Genomic DNA, 16,599 nt, shown 5'->3' on the forward strand with positions numbered 1-16,599 from the left:
TTCTGTTGTGGGACATCTGGGTTGTTTCCAGCTTAGACCTTTCAAAACTTGGACTGTGTATATAGCTTAGGGATAGGGCACCTACCTGCCTGTGATTTGTGAAGTCCTGGCTTTTATCTCCAGCACTGGGAACATATGTGGCTTGGTAGAAGATACTTGTGTTTTCTTGTGCTTTAGCAAGATCTTGTCAAAATTATAAGGAAAATCTATCCCTATGTAGATTTGTTATTAGCTGGGATAAGTATTTCAGTAACTTGTGAGATAAATCATTGACATTCTTTCATACTACATTAAAACTTAATAAGTAAAATTTTTCTTTGTTGACTTGCAAGGAGTGATTTGAAATTATTTTATTATATTATGGTTTATAAAATAAAACTTACTAGTCTGTATCTTGACCTTTGAGTGATTCTTTTCTTCATATGATTTTGAATGATTATGCAATTGTCATTTGGAAAATTATCTAGTGTAGATATTCCGAGTGTTTAAACATTTTTATACATTTCTTAATATCACCAGTGATCTCACTGGCAAAGTCTTAAGCGTTTATTGGGAGCTGTCAAGCTGACAGTGGTAGAAATGGTTTCTAAAATCTTAATTTTTTTCATGAAACTTGAACTTTATGTTTTGTAACAAATATATATTAGTTACTTTTTTTTTACTGTGATAAAATATCTGCCAAAAATAACTTTTAAAGGACAAGTTTTATTTTGGCTCAAGTTTGAAAGTCTAGTCCATAAAGCAGAAAAGCATGGGAGCAGGAACAGGAGGCAGTGGTCACATCGGGCCCACCGTCAGGAACGGTAGAGAAGGTAATGCTGGCGCTCTGCTCACTTTGGTTTCTTGTTTGGTTTTTATTTATTCTGGGATGGGTCTTCTTTCTTCAATTAAACTTTTTATAAACACTCTCATAGACATACCTGCAGTTATGTGTTTCCATGGTGATTATAAATTTCCTCTAGTTGACAAGGAAGATCAACTATCACAATCCTATCCTTATCAACTTGACATCCCTTATTTTAGGTCATAACATTTCATCACTATTTCTAGGTCCCATTTTCATCTCATAATATAAAATATATTTAGTTATCTCTAGTGATCCCCACAACCCGACAGTTCCAACATTGCTCAAAAATCTGAAGTATCTTCTGAGACTCGATTTCTTAACTGTGAGTTCCTAGAATTTCAATAGTTACAGAAGGGAGAAACTGGTCAGAGACAGGAAATGGGACCAATGCAAGACTGGAACCCAGCAAGGAAGTCACAAAATCCTACAGCTTCGTGTCCAGCATCTGGGCTTATGATGTGTCTGTCACCTAGGCTACCAATGTACTAAAGGCCTAGGTACCATGTCTCTCCAGCTCTGTTGCTTCAATACAGATGACCTCCCTCTTAACACTTGTCTCACTGTGTGTCTGCTGCTTTCCTTAATCAGTGTCCTGTGACCCTGGCATCCCCAGTATCCTGGGATTCCATTACAACTTAACTTTGCTGTCACTAGACTACCTATTAGCCCCTCAGGGATCCCTTGCAGGGAATCTGACGGTACTATACATTGACTGGCCTCAGTGGCATTCTAAACCCTTGGTACAAGCCTCCATGACTCTCTTACTCCTGTGCTTGTTATTGCCTATAAAATTGGTGTCTCCTGGGTAATGCTGCCAAGTTCTGCTGCTGCTCGAGGTATAGCCTGGCTCTTTTGTGTTTGCCTTTGGTACTGACCATGATGCACCTTTTCCTAGGCAGTTGTTTTCAGAAGGGAACCCCTTGAGCAGCAATCTCAGTGTAAGCTCTCTTTTTCCAAATGAATTTCCATTCTCAGAAGATGGAGCCTTTCTTAGGTAGAGTCCTGCCATCAAGGCACTTTCTCCTGCCCCAGGGCCAAGCACTGTTGCTGATGGTACTAATCTCAACAGTTACAGCTGCTTTCCCTGCCCGGTGGTCCAATTTTCCAACAAGTGTGTGCTCTGCTCATTGCTCTCTCTCTCTCTCCCTAGATCTGGATGAGAGTAAGGAGGGGTAACTGTGCCTGAATGCTATCCCACTTTGAAGTTTTCTTCACTAAAGATACTAATCTATTGCTTTGAATTCAGCCTCTCTCAAGTCCCCACAGACAGCTTGTAACAGTTCCCATTAGAGCCCTTGTTTCCCTCTGAAGCCTCCTAAGCAGGGTCTTCACTTGTCTGCGTCCACATTTCTTTGGCCTTCTAGTCTACCAAACTGCTGCCGGAGTGGCGTATTCCAGCTCTAAGTACAGCATTCTAGGGTTTTCTACCTTAGTTTTCCAAGCTCTTCTGTAGTCTTCTGGCGAACTATCATGGGATGAAGTTCATCGCAGCAATTGGTAGTAAGATGCGCATCCCACTTCTAGCACCAGTTTCTTCTGTTAGGTAGTCTTCCTGTTGCTGGGACAAAATGCCTGCAAAAGCAGTCCAGAGAGAGAAGGACTCATTTTGGCTAAAACATTTGAGGGTACAGGGCAGCCATGCTGGCAGAGATGATGCTCCTGGCCATGTTGCACCTGCAGTCAGGAAGAAGACGGATGAATGCTGGTGTTCCAGGTGCTTCCTCATTTTTATTCCCATGGAATGATACTGTTTGCACTTGGAATTCATTCTCACGGAGTCAGTGATAGGCACCTCTATGTCTGCCTGTCTCAAAACGGATCTGGAAAAGGCCAAGTGCAAAGATGAGAAGACTTTAAATGGTGTTGTCAAGCAGCACTGGGGCTTTACACCGGTCTGTAACACTCCTCAGTGTCTGCTGAACTCTGCCTTCTTTCCTTCCCAGTGCGCTCTGGCTGCTGATCAAGTGGTATTCACGCAGAAGGATCTGGAGCTGGAGGAGCTGAGAAGTCAAGTGCAGCTGATGGCGCAGGAGAACAAAGGGCACGCCGTGTCTCTGAAAGAAGCACAGAAAGTGAATAGACTGCAGGTAAGGCTCTGCATGAGGCTCTGTAAGTGTAGCCCTGCTGAGCAGACGGCTCAGACCATGAGCTGGTGCTTTACAATGGTCACTGCAGACAGAGAGCTATGGATGGACAGTGGCAGCTCAATTACTTGGGTATTTGTTTGTATTTTCTCTGTGAAACAGAAGCCAAGCAAACAACAAAGATGGTTTCTTCCCTTTAAGGTTTAGAGTTTAAAAAACATACAAAGAAAATATCTAGGGACTTGATTTACAAATTGTGCATTAGGTATCTTTTCTCCAGACTTTCCCATTCATTTTTGTCAAGTTACTAACAATGTGGTGTTAAGAACTGAAGGCAGGGCTGGTGCTGTAGCCCAGTGATGAATGCCTCACCTGGTATATGCAAAGCTAGGGCTTCTGTCTCCAGTGACAAATCCCAAGACAACTGGAAGGTAATCACAGAAGTTAAACTTCTTTTTTTGGTCTTTTAAGATTTCAGATAGGGTTTCTCTGTGTAACCCTGGCTGTTCTGGAACTAGTTCTGTAGTCCAGGCTGGCCTTGAACTCATAGAGATCTGCCTGCTCCTGCCTCCTGAGAGCTGATATTAAAGATGTGCACTACCCTCTACCTCCCACCCCCTCTGGAACTATTTAAACTTTTATGATTTATTACAGATTATCCTCTTATACTACAAGAGTGATTTGCTCTTTAATTTTAGTTAAGTCTTTCAAATTTTCTATGTTAGAATTCCTATGAGTAACACAGATATGCCTGCATTTTAAAATTTTTTTTGCCTAAGGCCAAGTATGGTGATGCATACCTTCAATCCCAGCACTCAGGAGTCAGAGACTGGTGGTCCTGTGAATTAGAGGTGAGCCTGGTCTACATAGGGAGTCCTAGACCAGCCAGGGCTACACAGTAAGACTCTGTCTCAAAAACAAAATAAAATAATTTGTTCAGACTAGTGTCCTAATATACTTCCCTGTTTTTTTTAAGTTGATTTTTATATAGAAGAGACACAGGTCCAGTTTCTTTCTTCTTTGTATAAATATCCAATTTCCTGAGCACAAATTACTGAAAATACTGTTCTTTCCCAAAGACCTTAATATAAAACTTGCAAACACACTACCAAAGGAAGAGGTAGGAGGTGTGCTACAAGATACAGACACAGGTAGGGACTTTCTAAACTAGACTCTCATTGCTCAAGAAATACAACAATCAGAAAATGGTTCTCCTGCCGTGGTTTAGTGGGATGCAGGACCCAGAATACAGTATGTCATACTGTTCCTCTTTATTCTCTGGCTCTTGTTATCTGTTCCCCAGGCCTAGGAGATGTCATTTTAGGGCTGAGAACTCAGCAGTCACTAGCCCTCAGCACCTTGACAGTTGTGAATCTCTGCATTGATTGTCACCCTCTGCAGAAAGAAGCCAATGTTTACAAGGTAGTCTGTCCATTTACAAAACGTCAACAGTACATTCTCTCCTAAAGCCTTGGCCTCCTCAGCCATGGCTGTTGGTCAAATTTACTATACTAAGTACTGGTTCCTTCTTGTGGAGTAGGCCTCAAATCCAATTGTAAAGCAAAACGTTACCCCAAACATACTTGCCTGGAAGGTCAGGTTGTAGCACAGAGGGTTCAGAGCCAGGAAAGACTGTGGTGACTTTTCTCCCATAGCAGCATAAAGAGCACCGTGTAGCTCTGTGAACGAGGCCTCAGGGTGAAGAGTCAGTTCAGTTCTAGCGGGATTTCTTTGTGTTCTGCAAAATGTGGTGCCTTCAGCATTAGGTTCCCATCTCATTTTGGTGATTAGCCAAGAACAGTAGTGATGAGTTGTATTCTGGGTAATTAGCTCACAGGGGGGATATCAGTCCAGTATGTGCAGGTATATTTACTTACAAATCTTGGTTGCTAGGGGAAGACATCATAACTCTACTGGGTGGTACCTCCAGTCAAGCTTTTTAAATGACTTTTTTATGTCGTTTTAGTTAGTTTGTATATGTTTCCATTCGTTCTTAGTATGGTTGACTCTTTCTCCAGCCTTCCCTTGTCACAGTTCCAGTCTTCCAACTCCAGTCTCCCTTCCTTTACATTTATAGCCTGTGCTGTTTGCTCTTCCCACCCCATGAAGAGCTTACTTCTTCTCCGCCTGGAATAGGTCATTGCTTGCTACTTGGCTTATGTCAGGAATTCAATCCAGCTGGAACATGTGAGTCTGAAGGTTTTGAAGTTAGGACCCACATATAAGAATGCCTGGAATTGTTTTGCTGGGCCTCGCTTACCTCACTCAGAATAACCTGCTACAGTCGCATCCATTTCCTTTCAGCTAGTTGTGTTCGTGCACACACTTCCACTCTCCATCGTCAGCTAATGGACGTAGGATGATTGTTTCCTAATGTTGCGGACAGAGCAGCAGTGAACACACTACGGAGTCCTCTTGATGAGCACCCAGGAGCAGTCGAGCTGACGGGGTGGCAGCTGTTCTGTGACTTTCTGGCACACTTGCAGCTGATGCTCTCAGCAGGAAGAGCTGGCTTCTCACATGTTTGCCACTGTTGGTTGTCTTTAAGTTTCTTTCACACTTGTTTGTTCCACCTACCCATGTGGTACGTGTGTATATGTTTCACTGTGTGTGTCTGGACTGGGTTCTCTCCTTGGTGGACTTGGTGATGTGTGTCCTGGGGATCAAACGTGAGCCATTAGGCTTGGCAGCAAACAACGCTAACTTGTTAAAGCACCCCTAGCCATTCTGACTAGGGCAAGATGGCATCTCAAAGTAGTTTTAGTTTTCACTTTCTTGATGATGACAGGTGATGTTAAACACTTTTCTTTTTTCTCTTTTCTTTTTTGTTTTGTGTGTGTGTGTATTGTGTTCTGTTTTTTTTTTTTTTTTTTTTTTTTTTTTTTTTTTTTTGAGACAGAGTTTCTCTGTAAAGCCCTGGCTGTCCTGGAACTCCCCTTGTAGACCAGACTGCCCTCAAACTCAGAGATCTACCTACCTTTGCCTTCTGAATGCTGGGATTAAAGGCATGCACCATCCCAGGTCGTCTGTTGAAGGGAACTGGTTTTCAACAGTGTCCTGTTGCTGTTGTTAACATCTTTGTCAAAAGTCAGGTGGACCACTGCCCAATGCGTACTTGGGAGGCAGAGACAGGTGGGTCTCTGTGAGTTTGAGGCCAAACTGGTCTACATAGTGAGTTCCAGGCTACAGGGATATACACAGAGAAACTCAGTCTCAAAAGAAAAGAGATCAGGTGGATGACATTATGTGGACTTAAGTCTAGGTTCGTATTCTGTCCCCCTGGCCTCACATCTGGCTTTGTGCTGGTGCCACACTGCTCTTGTTACCATGGCTCTGGGTTATAATTCTGAAGTCAGGCTGATGATACTTAACCAAGGATGAGTCTTTTTGCTCAGACTTCCTTTGGCTTTCTAGGTCTTTCGTAGTTCCATAAGAACTTTTAGGCTTTTGTCTAGCTCTGTGAATGGTGTCACTGAGGTGTCACTGAGGTGTTGATTGGATTGTACTGAAGCTGTAGACTGGTTTTGGCAAGATGGACATATTCATAGTATTAATCACTCCAGCCTGTGGCAAGAGAAGTCTGTCTGTCTTCTAGTACTTTCCTCAGTTTGATTCTTCGAATTTTAAAGTTTTCTCTGTAGAAGTCTTTCATACCCTGCGGTAGGTTTATTCTAGGGTATTTTATTTTGGCTTCAGGCCTTTGTGAGCAGGAGAGTTTCTATGGTTTCTTCTTAGAATGCCTGTCATAGGTATATAGGAAAGCTAATGATTTTTATATGAGTTGTCACTCACTTTGCTGAGAGTATCAGCTCTGAGGTTTTCTGGTGAGCCCTTAGGCTGTGCCAACAAGGACGCTTGACTTCCTCCTTTCCAAGTTCTGTTTTGTTTGAGACAGGGTCTCTGGGATCTCCATTTGTGGTCCTGGCAGAACTGCCCCTCGGATTGTAAGACAGGCTGGCCCTGCACTCACACAGGTCTGCCTCCCGACTCTGGGTTCCTTTCCTGTCTGTGTACCTGTCCTGTGCTCCTCTTGTCTCAATGCTCTGGCAAAGACTTTGCATATTGGGTGAGAGTGGAAAGACTGGAGCCAAGTGTCTTGTTCTAGGGTTTAGTTGAAATGCTTGGAGTTTTCTCCACTTACCTCGATGTTCGCTGTGTGTTATCACATGCAGCCTTTAGTGTACTTCCATATCCCCTTGTCCCTAATCTCTCTAGGGCTCTTATCATGAAAGGATGATGGATTTTGTCAGCTCTACCCTGCACTTACTGAGGTGATCTTGAATTTATGTTAGGGATTACACTTACTGCTTTAACATGTGCTGAGCCATCCCTGCATTGCTAGAACGAAGCCAACTAACTGATCAAGGTGGATATTCCTTTTCTGTGTTCTTGAATTGTTTGCAAATATTTTATTCAGTGTTTTTGTGTTATAACCAAGGAATTTGGTTATAATTTTCATTTTATAAAAAGATTCATTTTTATTTAAGTATGTGGGGAGGTTATCTACCTGCCTCTGCTAGAATGAAAGGCACAGGCTATTATGCCTGGCAAGAATAAACATCTTTTGATTGATGAAAACAGTATATTCTTCCTTTTATTTACATTATGTACCTATTTTTCCAATACTTTGTTTTTTGTTAAGTATTAGAAATATTTTGTTTTATTCTTTTTTTGTTTGGGTGGTTTTTGTTCTTTTTAGTATACAGCCCTGGATGCTCTAGAATGTGCCGTGTAGACCAGGCTAGTTTGGAATTCAGAGATCTTTTTGCCTCTGCCTCCTGAGTACTGGTGATATGACCTACCATACCTTGATAGATTGATTCTTAAGTGCTTTTTAAAATGTAGCTGTCAATTCAACCTTACAAAAATTTTATCTTTCTTATTATTTGTTAGTATGTGGAGATAAGTTGATTTTCATATATACCCAAAACCTGATACAGGGCTCCCTTCCTCTCCTTTGCACTGTGTGTGTGTGTGTGTGTGTGTGTGTGTGTGTGTGTGTGTGTGGTGTAGTACTGGGAACTGAACATGCCTCATACATGATAGATTAATACTCTACTACTGAGCTGTATTTCTCAGTCCTCCTTTTACTTATTTTATTAAATTATGCATTTTATGTGTATAGGTGTTTTGTCTGCATGTATGTCTGCACACGAGAAGCGGTATCATCTGTTACAGTTAATAGGCAGCTCTGAGAGGCCATGTGGGCGCTAGAGATGGAACTCTGGTCGTCTGAACACCAGCCAGTGCCTTCTCTCTAGCCCCCTTTTATTTTGAGCCGTGATTGTATAATATTGCCACAGGTGATCTTGAACTCTTCATAGCCCACAAAGGCCTGCCCTAAGCATGTCTCCCTGTCTCCATCTCCTACACCACCAGATCCCACTGTACCCAGCCCTTTCATTGTTTGCTTGCTTTTGAGACAGAAGCTTACTGTGTAGCCCTGGCTAGCCTGAAACTTGCTTTGTAGACAGTGCTGACCTCTAAGTCAAAGAGATCTACCTGTCTCTACCTTTCAATTGTTGGGATTACAGGCATGAGCCACCACACCCAGCCCTAATGTCTTGCAATATCAATAATATCTTGAAGTGATTTTAAAATAAGATTATATTTTATTATTCTGTATCAACACAAGGAGAGGCTCAGGGTTTTCCCTGTTTAAATATTGTAGTGCATGTGAAGTTAAGATGGATGACACTTTTTTACTTCTCTATTTGTTTTGCTTTTTGAGACCAGGTCACATCATGTGAGACTGTTCACACTTGTGACCCCTCTGCTTCCTCTTTCTGAGGCCCACAGGCCTTCCCCACTGTACCTAGCAGTCCTTTGTTATGCTTGGTCGTTTTGAGAATGGGTCTCATATAGCCTAGTCTAGCCTCACACTCATCACAGGCAAGGGTGACCATGACCTTCTGTTTCTACCTCCCAGGTATTGGGATTATATGCGTGAGCTACTCTGCCCAGTTTGTGTGATGCTGACGATTGAATCCAGGGCTTTATACATGCTAGGAAAGTTCTATCAACTGAGCCAAAGCCCCAGCCTGGCCTGACACGTTTTTGTTTAAGTGCTTTTTGAGGTTTTGTTGTTATTTTTAAGACAAGAACTCACTGTGTAGCTTTAACTGATTTGAAATTTGCTATGTAGACCAGGCTGGCCTCAAACTCAGACCCAGCTGTCTCTGCCTCCTGGGTGCTGGGACTAACGCTGTGCCACACTGGTGCACCTTCTGTTGTTGTGAGAGACATACAGAAGTTAGAGCTTTCTGAACTGGCCATGCTTCTGACTTAGATCAGCCGCAGGCCAGACACATCCTGCACACAGCTCATCCGCCTTCAGGTTCCAAATCCCCTCTTCCAGCAGTCGGTCTGCTCACTGTCTCCTGTCTGTGCTTTGTGCTTCCTTTGTCATTTAAACTTGAACTTTGCTAATTTACTGCTTTCTGTCTCCTTTGCTCTAACCTCCTCAATGTAATATTTGTGCTTTTCAGTTTTGTTTGGTACATCTTATATTTCAGCCAGAAAGTTTGGAAATAATAATAATAACAACAACAACTATATATAACATTTAATAATATAGTAATAATAATTAGTAGTAGTATTTTGCTGTTTGTGTTTACTATCAGTAAGTTTCTGTGAGTTGGGGATATAGCTCAGTGGTACGGTCCTTGCCTAGTGTCAAGGCCTTGGGTCTCATGCCGGCACTGAAGAAGAAAAAACGTTCTTAGCTCCTAGAGCAGTACTAGTTACTTATGGACACCAAAGGGAATTGATGAGGTGGTTAGACAGTGTGATTTTGGAGAATTTACCTTGGTATTTTTTCACAGTTGCGTGTATACTAAGGTTCTCTGTTTCTCAAACACCTCTCTTCTACACAGAATGAAAAGATAATAGAACAGCAACACCTTGTGGATCAGCTGAGTGAAGAACTAGAAAAACGTAGCTCGCCCATGCCCACCTCAGCTAAGGAGAGCTGTGGGGATGGGCCTGGTGCCAGGGCCTCGGAAAAGAGACCTCACACGGCTCCGTTCGAGAGTCACTGGGGACATTATGTTTACATCCCGTCGAGACAGGACTTCAAGAAGGTGAGTGAAGTACTGGCCCTCGTCCTCTGAGAGTTTACCGTTGTTTATAGCACCAGACTGTGTGTAAGTCTTAGGAGGTTTTCCCTCTTGGTTTTATAAACACTTCCATGTGTACGTCCCTTCTGAGTATTTTAAAGATACAGATTAGTAAATGAGAGAATGCATGTACAAGTGCGGAGGGAACGTTGAGTGAAGGTAGCAGCTGCCCCTGCTGTCGCACTTTTAGACGTGGCTAAGTTCGATGGCATCATGGTTTTGTCCTGGAACTTCTCAGAGTGAAGTGAGGCCTGGCAGGGGGTTGCTTATCTAATTTGTCTTTGTTTTTAGGGTGAAACTCTTGTGTGGTTTGGCATCCCAAGTGACAGTCAAGATGGCATAAGCATCACATGAAATGTAGATTTAGCTTTTATCTGTGAATGTGCAGGTAGTAAATCTACATCTCTATAGGTTTATCTTACAATGTATATTTTTTGTGTATGGGTTTTTGCCCATGTATATCTATGTGCATCATATGCTTGCCTGGCGCCATGTGGGCTGGAGGGAGCATCAGATCCCCTAGATCTAGAGTTCAGTTGTGAGTTGCCATGCAGATGTTAGGAACCAAATCCAGGTTCTCTGCAAGAGTAGCTGGTGTTCTTAACCACTGCACATCTCTCCAGCGCCATTATAGATTTTTGTGGAATAAACCAAAAAAAATGTACTATGAAAAAGACCTAATTATCAGATTGAGTTTTTGTTTCTACTACTAATGTTATGAATGGAGACAGTATGTTTGAGATCTCTGTGGTAAGTTAGTCAGGATGAGAAGTAGGCGAGGCAGCAGGTTTAGGGAGGGGCAGGCTCTGTGTCAGGTGTAGATGTGATGAAACCTGAGTGAGTGCAGGCTCCTTAGGTAAGTGTGGGGACCCTGGTGGGATGTCAGAGTTTATGAGAGTGCTGAGTCCGACTACACTGCCCCACCATGTCCTGACCGTACACCCACAGCTACTCTGTTATGTTCCCGGCTCGGGTGCTTCAAGGTCAGTTAGACAGATGCTATCCTTATCTGTGCTTTTCAGGTTGAAATGCTTAGGCTTTATATTTTAAACCATTGTGATCATTAATTTCAGTTTTGCTTTATGGTTGAATATATAGTTAATTTCCATTGACTATTAGAGAATATTAGGCCTTTGCATCACTGTGACCAAAAACTAAGAAAAGCAACTCAAAGGAGGACAGCTTTATTTTGGCTAATGGGTTCCAGGGTTAAGTCCTCGATTTCTTGGCTTCTTGTTTCCAGGACTTTGTGAGGCAGAATATCATGGCCACGGGAGCATGTGGCAGAAAAGCTTTCTTGCCTCAGTGGCTGCAAGACAGAGAGAAGGGAACTGTATGGAAGGGATGAGTATGTGAGGTTCAACTGTCAGATAATTGAATGTTTAAGTTTTCAGTTTTCTTTGAAATTTTCACACATGAGTATAATAACATCCATTGCTTTCTGTCCCTCTCCAACTCCCCTCAGGATCCCTGTCACATCTCCTTCCCAAGTATATGTCCTTCTTCTATAATTATTTACTTAGCTAACCCACTAAGTCTAGTTAGTGTTGCTCATATGTGCATGGGCAGGGGGTCACCCACTGAGGTGGTTCTCCCTCTCTCAGCATTCATTGTCTGCTAGTGGCTCCTCAGTGAGGGGAAACTACTGTGATACCTGCACCCTGCATACATGACAGTTCTACCTGCGCCCTGCATACATGACAGTTCTACCTGCGCCCTGCTCTACATGACAGTTCTAATAGCTTACGCAGTGACTCACCCTAACAATTGAATGTCTTCTTAAGATTTCATTATTTGTTTTTGAGAAGTCATCCTGTTATTGCCTTATTGAGAGGTGAGAAACAAGGAAATATTTGGAAATAGAATCTATAACAAAAGTATAAAAGCAGTTTCTACCCCACTGTGTTTCCAGAGTCATTTTTGAGCATTCAAAATACATTTTCAGTAGAAACATTATAATAGTACATATTCCTAGGTGGCCCATAAAATTTACTTATTGTATAATATACATTAAGGTATCATTCGAAACATTAATTTAGTAGAGTCTGTCCTCTGCATGTATCAAGGATGAGTGAACGTGTCTGATATCCAGAGTTGGAATGTTGGCATAACAGGAAGAATACAGATGGGAGATTTCCTGTGTTGAAATTTGGGATTTGGCGGGGGGGGGGGGGGGGGCAGGGGGGGGGGGGCTTCGTATCCTGCAGTAGCCCTACACTCCCCCATGGCTTTTATCTGGGATAGTTGAGTTATACTGGTGACCACAAGCCATTCCAGAGAGTACGGGTGTCTTCATGCTTCTCCAGAGGCTTATCATGAATACTGTCCTCTGTAAAAACCTTCACTGAAAATAGAAGAGAAGGAGTTACATGGTATCTGAAAGAAATGTGTGTTTGTGAAGTATAGTATTGTGGGATTGATTTTGACATGTTGCAGGGAACCTAATTTTCAGTGACTGGCTAGCTACATAAGAGAACTTACCTATATCCCCTCAAGAACACTGTGAGGCCTAAGCTAAGAGTTGACATTAAAGAGTCACCTTTTTGTTGGGTGGGGATCCTGTGCAAGGTCTGCTCAAGCCCTCCTATATACTCTATGGATCAAGTGTTCGCTGGGTTCCGAACTCGAAGTCAGATGCTGATGGGTCACTTAGAAGACCAGGACGAAGTCCTCCACTGCCAGTTTTCTGACAACAGTGATGATGAGGACTCAGAGGGCCAGGAGAAACCCAGAGTTAGGTATGTCGCAGAGGCTCTCGGTAAGTATTATTCTTACAATTGGTGGTTTCTTTGTTGTAGTGTCTTTTCCATTTAATATGCAGTGAGTAGTTTCTGCTAAATCTCCTGTCATCTTCATTTATTAAGAAAATCATGTTTGAACAGAGGTCTTTTTTTTTTTTTTAATTTTTAAAAATTTTATTTACTTGGGGGCTGGAGAGATGGCTCAGTGGTTAAGAGCACTGACTGCTCTTCCAGAGGTCCTGAGTTCAATTCCCAGCAACCACATGGTGGCTAACAACCATCTGAAATGGGGTCTGATGCCTTCTTCTGGTATGTCTGAAGACAGCTACAGTGGACTCACGTACATAAAATGAATAAATAAATCTTTTTTTAAAGATGTATTTATTTTTATTTATATGAGTACTCTGTAGCTGTCTACAGTGGACTCACGTACATAAAATGAATAAATAAATCTTTTTTTAAAGATGTATTTATTTTTATTTATATGAGTACTCTGTAGCTGTCTTCAGACACACCAGAAGAGTGCATCAGACCCCATTACAGATGGTTGTGAGCCACCATGTGGTTGCTGGGAATTGAACTCAGGACCTCTGGAAGAGCAGTCAGTGCTCTTAACTGCGAGCCATCTCGCCAACCCGAATAAATAAATCTTTTAAAATTTTTTATTTACTTTATTTTATTGGAATGTATGTTTCACCCACATGTATGTCTTCGTGCCACCTGCCTGCCTGGTGCCTGAGGAGGCCAGAAGAGGACTTCCGATTCTCTGGGCCTGGAGTTACAGTTGGCTGCTGGTGGCCATGTAGATGCTGGGGATTGAACCTGGGTTCTCTCTGAAAGAGCAACAAGTGCTCGTAGCCACTGAGCCACTAGACTTAGGCGTTCAGAGAGGCTTTTGTTTGTCTTGTTGTTGTTTGCTTTTTGTATTCTGCCACAGTGGCTGCAAACATTGGATCTGAGTTGGAGGTAATCCCTTTGTTCTAAAGAATATTAGTAAAATATGCTTGTTCCATCCAATCGCCTTTTAAAGCATTCCGTTACCTTTTGAGGATCTAATTTGTGAGCCTAGGAAATGCTAACACTGAAGTTGCCTTTAGTCCTAATGTTCTCAAAATGTTCTTTTTTAGATCTAGAAGTCACTCATGGGCCAAAAAGCCAGGCTCTGTTTGCTCTCTTGTTGAACTGAGTGACACTCAGGTCGAGTCTCAGAGGTCCTATCTGGGGAATGGAGGTAGGTGTCCTCCGATGGCCCAGCTGTAGGGGTCGGTTCTTCAGCGGCCATTTAAAAAGCACCCAGTTCCTCTCAGAGCCGGAAGCCGGCTGCAGAGCTTCCTGTGCTGCTGAAGCCCTGTTTCTCAGCCTCACCTCTGCCTCCATTTCTTCCAACCCACTCATTCCTTAATAACCTTTTGTTTTGGTTTCTAAAACCTGGGTGTGTTTCTGCACCTGCAGTCTCAGCATTCAGACACCAAGGCAGGAAGAGTTCAAAGTAACCCTAGGTTACCTAATGGGTTCCTGTCTCAAAAAACAAAAACCAACAAGGTTTCCCAGTCAGCTGTGTCTGGAGATAGAGACTTGAGGACAGAAGTTTAGATGCAGCCTGGCTCTGATTTGTGCTGGGCTGCTGGTTACTGTGCACACCCTGTGTGCAGCCCACTAGGAGCCGGTTTCCTCCGCTCAGTGCTCCATCTTGCTTGAAGTCTAATTAGTGTCCTATATGCTAGTAATATTTTATTAAAAACTGTTATGTAATCAGTAGTAAAGAAAAAGGAGCCATGAATTTGAGAGGCAGCGGCAGGGGGCAGAGGAGGGGCCAAAGTCAGGGAAGAAGGGAGGACAGAGGGGAGGGAGGGGAGAGAGGATTAAATAATTTTATTTTAATTAAAGTTTTAAAAATGAGAAGTAGTTTTTAAACTCATGGGAGTCTGTATGTGGGTTTGTGCACATATGCACAAATGCTTGCAGAAGCCGGGAGTGGTGTTGACGTTACGATCGTGAGCCACACAGTGTGGGTGCTGGGAGTCAAACTGAGGTCCTCTGCAGGGCAGCCTGTGCTCCTAACTTCCGAGCCACTTCTTCAATGAACCTCATAAGATATTTTAACTTACACACTTTGACCTTTAAGTGGGTTGATGCACAATAGTAAGATTATAGAGACGTTAACATCAAAAGTGTCAAATTATGAAAATAACATGCTTATAATAATATCTACCAAGATTAGATTAAAAATAAAACTGATAACTTTAGAATGTAGAAGTAGTAAACTTAAGTGCTGGTCAAATATCCATCCTTGAGTCATTTGTTACTGCTCTACAGTCACAGAAGAAACTCAGGCCAGATGCACACTAGTCCCTGTGTGCACGCCCTGTTAGGAAGCAGAGTGAGCAGTCACAGTGGCCAGAGTGCACACTAGTCCCTGTGTGCACGCCCAGAGTCACAGAAGAAACTCAGGCCAGATGCACACTAGTCCCTGTGTGCACGCCCAGAGTCACAGAAGAAACTCAGGCCAGAGTGCACACTAGTCCCTGTGTGAATGCCCAGTTAGGAAGCAGAGTGAGCAGTCACAGTGGCAGCTGTGCGTGCTTGGACCCTGATACCCTCTGCTGCAGCACAGTCTTGAGGGGCAAGGTAGAGGCCTCCATATCTACCTCAGATAACTCCATTCTCCCAAGCATATGAGGTATGATAAAAACACATGCATAGCTATCTGTATAAAGATTATACTTTACATTACAAACTTAAACTAAAAACTTGTGTAAGCTAAAAACTTGGGTGTCAATTGCTGCACAGTCTTCCTGTTTTGATTCCCCTGCTGTTCTACCTCTCTGTGTTGGTTAAATGAGAACTGCCCCATAGGCTAGTTCAGTTCTCCGTCTCCAGCTGGTAGACTGTGTGGAAAGGGTTAGGAGGGGTGACCTTGTTGAAGGAAGTGTGTGTGTCACTGGAAACAGGTTTTTAAAAACTCATACCATTTCCACTGTGCTCTCTGCCTCATGGGTCAAGGTGTGAGCTCTCAGTGGTCCCCGCTGCCATGCCTTGGCTCTGCCGTCAGGCCTCTAACCTCTGAAGCTCTGAGCCAAATTCAACGGTGTCTTATAGAAATTGCCACAGTCATGACAGTTTCTCACAGCAGTAGAAAAGTAACTAAGACACTCTAGGTTGGTTTTGTTCTGTTTTTAAACATTTCAAAATTCTGCTTCAGTTGAATATTTTATGCACTGAGATTTTTGTGTCTTTGATTTTAAAGATTTGAAGATGGAATCTCTCCAGGAGAGTCAAGAGTTAAATTTACAAAAATTAAGGACTTCAGAACTCATACTTAATAAAGCTAAACAAAAAATGAGAGAACTTACAATTAACATCAGGATGAAAGAAGATCTGATCAAGGAGTTAATAAAAACAGGTAACAGTACTTGTCCTTGTGTGAGAAGGAGCACATCTGAGCTCCATGTCCGTGACCTGGGCCATGCGCTCCAATTCTGCAGCTCACAGCTGTCCTCTGCGATCCCTCCCTTGGGTTATTTCAAAGAGTTGTGACTCAGAGCCAGCATGTGCAGGAGTCAGTGAGGCCAGACTCACCTTTGAACTGCTCTAGCCAGGGTGAGCTCTGTGTTGGCTGAAACTTCATGGCACTTAATATGTGTACCTTACAGGAACACTTTTCTTTTCCTTTTTTTCTGTAGAGCAGGGGATTAAACCCAGGATTTTAGCTGGGCCTCACCTCTGTAATCTCAGCACCTTAGAGGCTGAAGAGGAGGATTCCTGTGAGTTCAAGGCCAGTCTGAGGCAGGTAGTGAATTCCAGGATAG

General features: G+C 42.8%; 1 protein-coding gene across 3 annotated transcripts in view; it reads left to right on the plus strand.

The window, feature by feature from the left end:
* Kif27 (kinesin family member 27) overlaps nt 1-16,599 on the plus strand; it is a 76,981-nt gene that overhangs the window by 15,703 nt on the left and 44,679 nt on the right. For all 3 annotated transcript variants that reach the window (XR_013112024.1, XM_076938909.1, XM_076938910.1), the window contains exons 5-9: nt 2,791-2,934; nt 9,807-10,013; nt 12,618-12,787; nt 13,918-14,021; nt 16,038-16,193. Coding sequence is in view for 2 of the 3 variants with exons in the window: in XM_076938909.1 (XP_076795024.1) it covers nt 2,791-2,934; nt 9,807-10,013; nt 12,618-12,787; nt 13,918-14,021; nt 16,038-16,193 (781 nt within the window). In the remaining variant the exon portion in view is untranslated. The remainder of the gene's footprint in view (nt 1-2,790; nt 2,935-9,806; nt 10,014-12,617; nt 12,788-13,917; nt 14,022-16,037; nt 16,194-16,599) is intronic.

Source organism: Arvicanthis niloticus, chromosome 8 (genome assembly GCF_011762505.2).
Source record: "Arvicanthis niloticus isolate mArvNil1 chromosome 8, mArvNil1.pat.X, whole genome shotgun sequence".
In the NCBI taxonomy this organism is placed as follows: Eukaryota; Metazoa; Chordata; class Mammalia; order Rodentia; family Muridae; genus Arvicanthis; species Arvicanthis niloticus.